The sequence below is a fragment of the Echinops telfairi genome, unplaced genomic scaffold (assembly GCF_000313985.2).
Source record: "Echinops telfairi isolate 266 unplaced genomic scaffold, ASM31398v2 ScPeMD7_60;HRSCAF=208, whole genome shotgun sequence".
Taxonomy (NCBI): Eukaryota; Metazoa; Chordata; class Mammalia; order Afrosoricida; family Tenrecidae; genus Echinops; species Echinops telfairi.
The window spans coordinates 41489207-41497506 of NW_022103958.1; the positions used below are offsets into that span (position 1 = coordinate 41489207).

Genomic DNA, 8300 nt, shown 5'->3' on the forward strand with positions numbered 1-8300 from the left:
CCCAGACTCATACAGTGCCTGACGATCAGAAAGAACTGTGTCTGGGATCTTGTTTTCAAACAAGCAGACATCTAAGTGACATGTCAACTAAGTCCACATGGAAGAAGCACACCAACAGCTGTGATCCACAGATTGCAAATTATAAAATATAACCCAAATTCCAAAGGAGGGAATCCTAGTATTGGAGCTTAAATTGTGAGATTCTGGTTTGCAGAAGGCTATGGATGACAGTGGAAGCTCAACATACATTTGTAGGGAAGAAGCGTCCAGTGATTTCCCTCTAAACAGAATTGAGGGATGGGAATAACCTGGTGGTCATAAGAAAGGTGACTATAAAGTGATTAAATCTGACTTGAATGGTTAAAACCTTGTCATTTGTTCTCCATTTTAATGCACTTTATGCATAATCTGGTTTTTAATATTCTGTTTCTTTTCATATTGGGATTTATATTTTGTCATTGCTGCAGGCTTCTTGACTGTTATGTATTTTCCTATGTTTTTTGGGAAACAAAACTCAGGATGGGTGAAGGGTAGGACAGGGGAGGTAAGAATCTAAAGAAGAGGAAAATGTTTTGAAACTGATTATGGTAGTGATTGCACAACCCTGATTGACATGATTCAACAATGAAATAGTATGATGTCTGGATTAGGTCCTAATCAAATGGTTTGAAAGGGGGCAAAAAAAGTATTACTAAGGCTATATAGGTGAGTTAATAAACATAATAAATGGAGAAAGAAAAAAAGAAAATAGCTTTAAGATCAAATGTTGGTTTCAATCAGCAATCCTAGGGAGTCAGTCGTCTATGCACACTTTTGGAAAACTGTATTAAAAGGCTAGGCTTCTTTCGACACTAGTTCTCAACCTTCCTAACGCCTCAACCCTTTCATACAGTTCATGTTGTGGCGACGCTCCCAACCATAAAATTACTGTTGTTGCTCTTTCTTTTTTTTTTTTTAATTATAACATTTTATTAGGGGCTCATACAACTGTTATCGCAATCCATACACACATTAATTGTGTAAAGCGCATTTGTATGTTGCTCTTTCATAACTGCAATTTTGCTACTGTTATGAATCAGGCGACCCCTGAAAGGGTATTTTGACCCCCCCAAAGGGGTCGCGACCCACAGGTTGAGAACCACTGTTCTACACAGAAGGGATTTGTTTACCTATCAGAAGAAACGTAGGCCTTTAGTAATCTGCCTTCAATTTTTACAGTAGAGCATGAAAACATTATCCAACTTTCATTTAGCCATAGCTGTGGAACCTCAAAATGCTGCCAACAATGGGACCTCCTGTTTAAAACTATACTTTCCAGAGGGCTTGGGGACATATTTTTTCATAACCACCCCCGCCCCACTCCACCCTCCAAAAAAAGGGATGTATATTTTAAGGTACTCAATTGGCAAAACCAACTCCAGGTCTCCAAGGACCCAAAAAAAGGAAGCCTGCAGTTTTTTGCTCTAGTTTTAAAAACGAAGCGAGGGGGTTGTAGGGGTGGGGTGTCAAAAGCGAAAGCCTAAACGCTCCAAATGCTGCCACTGCAAAATGAGTCATTTCAGCCAAGGCTGGCAGTCGGGTGCCCGCAGCCCACCGTTCCTCTAGAGAGGGCGCTACTCGAGCGGGTGCAAAGCCAAGCACCGCCGACTTCAGGCTGGTTTTTGCTATGGGGACGATGCTTTCCCACACACACACGCTTCTGTAAGTGGCTCTCGACCTCATGGAGGCGTCAGCCGTGGGCTGCTGACCCAAGGTCACAGGTGCAATCGCGCAGCTGCTCCGCGGGGGAAAGCCGAGGCTGTTTGCTCCCGTACAGGGGCACATTCCCGGGCCCGCTCCGGCGACGCTCCACGAGTGGACTTCGGGTGGAGCGGGTGTGCTCGGGCTGGGGTCTAGTGAAGGCGGCGGGGCGGGGCAGGGAGAGGACAAGTTTCCCCCCTGGACCGGTAAGACATGGAGGAAAAGAAAAGGCGGTTGCAGTCACCTGGGCTTGGGCTGCGGCCTCGGGGTTCGAAGCGGTCGTGCGGAGCCGTGCGCGCGCCTCTGGGGCGCTGAGACTCCACACCCATCGCCGCCGCCAGGGCAAAGCGCCGGTGCTCATCCAAATGCCGCTTTCTGGATTCCACTCCAGACCCCAGCACACCCTCGGTCAGAGGGCACCGCAAAAGGCTGCCTTTTAGGCAAGTGCTTCGATGGATGTAGGTCCGGGGGAGTTAGGGGGCAAGAGGCTGCGGGCGAAGCCTGGGTACGGTCGCCCGCACGCGGATAGCCGGCGCGGAGGCGGCAGCCGCGGCGCGCCTCAGCCGAGCCGGGTCCTTTCCTCGGTCCGGCCCCACTGCTCCGCGCCAATTGGCGGCGGGGAGCGCCTCGGGCCCTGATTGGGCGGCGGGGAGCGCCCCGGGCTCTGATTGGGCGGCTGGCGAGCCGTCCTCGGCCACTGTGGGCTTCGGATACTCCCGAGTGCTAAATTTATCTCCAGACTCGCGACCGCGCCGGCCCGGCGTCGGATCGCTGTGGCGGTGGCAGGGGCGGCCTCCGTAACCTGAGAGCATCCCCCTGTCCCCGAATCCTTCTTTCCCCTGTCTTATTTCCCACCCACCTCCCTCGTCACCCCCTCCCCCCCCTCCAGTCCGCGACGACTGGCGCTTGACCCGGGCCAGGCCTCGGTGAAGGTGAGCAGCGCCGCGGCGGCGGCCGGGCGGTGCGCTCTGAGATGGCCGCTGCCTTGAGCGCCGTCTAAAATGGCGGCGCCGCTCTGCAGCTCAGCCGTACCGAGGACCACCTCTCCTTCGCCGACGGAGGTGAAGTGGAAAGCCAAGGTCGGGGGTGAGACGTTCTCCTGAGGTGGTCGACGGAGGCGACCGCCCGCGGAGGCATTCAGGGGCGAGGGCGGACCCCCGCGGGGAGCCAGTCCCCAGACGTGGCCATTCGCACCCGGGCCAAGAGCTCGGGCTTAGCGGCCCTGGGCCGCGGAGCGGGATGACAGTTTTTAAAGACCTAAAAAGGACCGTAGGCCTCTCCCTCCATCCTGTCTCGTGCTTCTCTCCCTACTACCGCCCCTCCCCCTAAGGGTACTCTGCGCTGGAAGGAAGCGCTTCAGGCGGGTTAGGGTGAAAGGATTGTGTCGCCCATCAGGAGATGAAGACTGCCCGCCCCCCGCTTTCAGAGATAGGAATGGGAACGTTGCTCCCTACGGCACTCTTAGGAGGGTAGCGCCTCGAAAACGGTGACTGAGGAATCCCACCGTTCTGAAAGCAAAGCTTCCGGACTTGGCCGTGCCCCGTGGTAGTCAAGGAGACTACAAGTAGCGCCTCGAAATTCCCTCTTGCTCTTAGATCTGTTAGATCTCTCTGGAGCTAGATTTATACCTCGGTCCTTGGCTCCGCGCGCGGGAGAAAGAATTCACGCCGAAGCCTGGTTCGTGATCGAAGTGAGTTTTATGAACGTTAGAAGTTTCAGGTTTACACGGCACCCAAGGGGCTCCTCCCGGACATGCGGCCTATCTGGAAGCGGTGCCAAAGCTCTCTGCGCCTGAGTTCTCCCTCCGTTCTAAGTTCTCCTCCCGTCTTGGTTCTTGTCCTCTCTCCCCTCCGGGCTTCTGCCTTTTCAAGGATTACACAGGGAGGCGTGGTGGAAGACCCCTGGTCGACCCCATTGGCTGAATTGAATTTACCTGGCTAGGTGATCCAATTCAAGTTCACGCCCACCCCTGCCTACCGGCGGGAACCCTGAACATGTGCGGTGTGCCACTCCTTTGTTTCCCTAGCTTGACCCTCTGGGCACCCATTAATGGACATCCCCCAGTCCTATGCTGGCCTACCTAACAGATCCACCTCGAGCCTGTGGGGAGACAGTCACCTCTTTGGTTCCTCATGCAAGGAAATCAGGCTTTCTGTTGCTACCACGTTGAACCCTATTACTTTCCGGCAGTAACCCACTGTTAGCCATTTCCTTCAGCACTGCCCATCTTTTGGTACTCGATGTATTTAGCACTTGGGAAGTTAAGAGGATGCAGGGACACACGTAATGGCTGGGCACCCGTTCTGCCAACTTTGGGGGTTCTGGGTTCTTCACATAAAAGCTGTGTTAATTTAGCAGGTGATTTAACCTTTCTGTTTGTCCATTTATATCTATTAATAACAATAGTCCTTGACATTTGGATTTGATGATTAAATGAGGTTACTTAGTAAACAATGTTCACTTAAACTTTAGTAACTTTGAGAGATTGGTTATTAAGGAGACAAAAACAGTTAAAACCAAAGGGTATATTTCATGTAATACTTCCATGTTGTTTTGGTTTTATTTCAGATTACTTTTGATACTTAGTTTTATAGACATTAAGACATGGCTGTACTTAAATTTTTTAGTTTTTGAAAAATAATTTGTAATGCTATTTCTAAGAAATTGATTGCCCCAAGATGGTGACATTGATTTTTAACAGGATGAATATATTCGTGTCCTTACTGTGCTAATCATCTTCTGTTTCAGTTCAAAATCTGCACTGCAGTGAGGAATCATTTGCACACCGTGAATCTAAAACAAATTGTAATGAAAGGTCATCTTAGAGGTTTGTGGTTAATTAGCTAACTGTTAGCTCAAGGTCTAATCTTAATGCTTTCTCTCATTCTAGGCTTTTGGTTACCCCCCCTCCCACCCTATCCCTTAATTTTATTCTTTTGAAGATTCTGCCTCAAGCTGCCAAAATGGGAGAAATGTGATTACAGAACGGTGTGCGTCTCACCTCAGGTATTTTGCCTTTTAGCTGTTAACAGAACCATATTGACTCAAGATCTAACGTGAGACTACCTAAAGCTTGTCCAGTAGCCAGATCATAAAGATCAAAAGTAACTAACAATATTTGGATAGATAATGAATCTGTATGCACTAGTTTATAAAGCTAATAGTAGTAGTCTTTAAAGGTTCTTAAAATGTTTCCTCTTAATCATGCTTCTTTTTCATTATATGGAGAATAACTCTGTTAAGATGTGTTGCCCTGTTTAGTCTTCAGCTATAATGGGATGCAAAGTAACCATTAAACACACATGTACATGACCTTGAATGAGTTGTAATTTGGATAATATAAATATGTAATTTTTTAGTCCAGGGAAACAAGTAGCAAATTTGGTCTACAGTTTATTTTTCTTAGTACACAGCATGTAAGCTAACTCCCTTTTTTATAAAACTTTGGACTGTGTGTGAATATAACTCCTCAGAATCATTGCTAGCCCTGAAGGTACCCTTCGGGTGTATGATAGTATCACAAATGAGTTTATCTATTGGCAGGAGGCATCAGAGAGCTAAGAGAGATTTCAAAATATTATACAGGACAGAGTTGGCAAATTCTGGCTCATGCTCTTTTTGTAAGAAAAAGAATAAAGGAACACAATCATGCCCATTGTATTCTGTATTGTTCATGGCTTCACCTACACTATTTGAATAGTTGTGACAAAGGCTGTATGGCCTACAAAGCCAGGAGTGTTTACAGCCCTTTACAGAGAGCTTGCCAACCACTACCGTGGTACATACCTTCACCTCTTCAAGGTCTCTTCTTTTGAAATACGCACAAGTTAGCCCAAAATGTGTTTTACAGAATATTAATCTCTAAGTTACTAAGTCTTCTGGGAAAAACATCGATGCTAACAATATTTTTTTCTTTGTAATGTATATTTTAAGATAAAGGCATAAGACTGCTAAACTCATTTATATAGCTTTTATTTTTATGTGATGATCTACCTTTAAGAAAAGGTGGCCCAACCGGAGAACACCAGGAAGTCGAATGAGAGATCACCTGATACATGAACATAAGATGTCCCATCTGCGCGTTGATGCATAATAAGCAGCATTCGCAAATTAACTGATGTGTGGCTGTCATCACTTTGATGATTGCTCGCCTTCCATTTTTCCTGTCTTATCATTTCAACACATTCCAGATACTCGGTGTGTATGCTAATGTAACCATGTTTTGTACCACAAAGTCATTGCCCATGGATCTGTTGCTGAAAGAAGGAAGTCGTAAGCAAGATGTAGAGTCATTTTGCTACCAAATTGTGTCTGAATCAAATGATCAAACGGTTGGAATATTACAAAGTGAAGACGAACAGTTGACGCCATCTAAAAAATCAGAAGGTGAGCTTTCCAGGGTCAAGTTTATGTCTGCTTCTAACAAAATAACATTTAGTAAGAAACCAAAAAGAAGAAAATATGATGAAAGTTATTTGTCTTTCGGGTTTACTTACTTTGGAAATAGAGATGCCCCACATGCTCAGTGTGTATTATGTAAAAAAATTTTATCAAATAGCTCGTTAGCCCCCAGTAAGCTTCGACGACATTTGGAAACGAAACATGCTGCATATAAAGACAAAGACATAAGCTTTTTCAAGCAACATCTTGATTCACTGGAAAATAGTAAGCCTCCAACACCTAAAATTGTCAATACAGATAATGAAAGTGCTACCGAAGCATCATACAATGTAAGTTATCACATAGCACTGAGCGGAGAAGCTCATACTATCGGAGAATTGCTTATCAAGCCTTGTGCGAAAGATGTAGTGATGCGGATGTTTGATGAACAATATAGTAAAAAAATAGATGCAGTACAGCTGTCAAACAGTACTGTTGCACGTCGCATTAAGGATCTTGCTGCTGACATCGAAGAAGAACTTGTTTGCAGACTGAAAATTTGTGATGGGTTTTCACTGCAACTAGACGAGTCAGCTGATGTTTCTGGACTGGCTGTGCTGCTTGTGTTTGTTCGTTACAGGTTTAATACATCTATTGAGGAGGACCTACTCTTATGTGAATCTTTACAGAGTAATGCTACTGGTGAAGAAATATTTAACTGCATCAACAGTTTTATGCAGAAACATGAAATTGAATGGGAAAAATGTGTTGATGTTTGTAGTGATGCTTCCAGGGTACTGGAGGGTAAAATAGCCGAGGCTCTTGCCCTGATAAAATATATGGCACCTGAAAGCACCAGTAGTCACTGCCTATTATATAGACATGCACTCGCGGTTAAAATAATGCCTACACCTCTGAAAAACGTGCTAGATCAAGCAGTACAAATCATCAATTATATTAAAGCTCGACCACATCAATCTAGGCTACTAAAAATTTTATGTGAAGAAATGGGTGCTCAGCACACAGCACTTCTTCTAAATACAGAATTGAGGTGGCTTTCCCGAGGTAAAGTTCTTGTGAGACTTTTTGAGCTTCGTCGTGAACTGTTGGTTTCCCTGGATTCCGCTTTTCGGTTATCTGATTGTTTAACAAATCCCTCTTGGCTGTTAAGACTTGCATATCTTGCAGATATTTTTACTAAATTAAATGAGGTTAATCTGTGGATGCAAGGGAAGAATGTGACCGTTTTTACAGTATTTGATAAAATGTCGTCGTTGTTAAGAAAATTGGAGTGTTGGGCCTCATGTGTAGAAGAAGAGAACTTTGATTGTTTTCCTACACTCAGTGACTTTTTGTCTGAAATTAATTCTGTGGTTGATAAAGATATTTGCAGTGCCATCGTGCAGCACCTAAGGGGCTTGCACTCTACTCTGTTAAAATATTTTCCTGTGACAAATGACAATACTGCTTGGGTTAGAAACCCATTTACAGTGGCTGTCAAGCCAGTCTCACTAGTAGCAAGAGAGTATGAGAGCTTGATTGATTTAACATCTGATCCTCGAGTGAAACAAAATTTCGGTGAACTTTCACTGAATGATTTTTGGAGCAGCCTAATTCAAGAATATCCAAGCATTGCGAGGCGCGCAGTTCACGTTCTTCTTCCTTTTGCCACAATGCACCTGTGTGAAACGGGCTTTTCATATTATGCTGCAACCAAGACAAAATACAGGAAAAGACTGGATGCTGCACCTCATATGCGGATCCGGCTCAGCAATATTACCCCTAATATTAAGCGGATATGTAATAAAAAGACACAGAAACACTGCTCTCATTAATATTGCAGGGTTTTGCATGTATCTTGATAACCAAATGTAAGATGAAAATAAAAAGATGATTTACTTGAGCTCCATTATTTTCTGTTTGTTTATGTGATGCAAAATTATTTTAATGGCTTTCCTGGGAAACACAGATACACAAGTAATGCCCTAGTTCCTTAGCGTATCTGGTCAATAGCTAATCCCTACCTCATTTGGCCTATTGTCTAACCTGAATCCCACCAGCCACACAGGACTTTTTTCTTTTTTTTATAAATCATTTTATAGGGAGCTCTTAATAGCTCATAACAATTCATCAGTTGTATCAAGCACATCTGTACATATGTTGCCATCATCATTTTCAAA

At 45.0% G+C, this 8300-nt stretch overlaps 1 protein-coding gene across 6 annotated transcripts; it reads left to right on the forward strand.

Moving 5' to 3' along the window:
* Nucleotides 1-2718: 2718 nt before the first annotated feature.
* Nucleotides 2719-8023, forward strand: ZBED5 (zinc finger BED-type containing 5). 6 transcript variants are annotated; one of them, XM_045291012.1, is made up of 4 exons: nt 2719-3430; nt 4489-4567; nt 4683-4746; nt 5741-8023. In XM_045291012.1, exon 4 carries the CDS (start codon nt 5880-5882, stop codon nt 7953-7955), a length of 2076 nt encoding a protein of 691 aa, XP_045146947.1. In that variant the 5' UTR covers nt 2719-3430; nt 4489-4567; nt 4683-4746; nt 5741-5879; the 3' UTR covers nt 7956-8023. The 6 variants fall into 6 exon arrangements, with proteins under 6 accessions (XP_045146947.1, XP_045146948.1, XP_045146946.1 ...); XM_045291013.1 differs by having other exon boundaries at nt 5746-8023; XM_045291011.1 differs by having other exon boundaries at nt 4683-8023.
* The last annotated feature ends 277 nt before the right edge of the window (nt 8024-8300 follow it).

Coding starts and splice junctions, on each gene's coding strand:
- ZBED5 (XM_045291010.1), top strand. CDS start 5,880: ATGATTGCTCGCCTTCCATTTTTCCTGTCTTATCATTTCAACACATTC.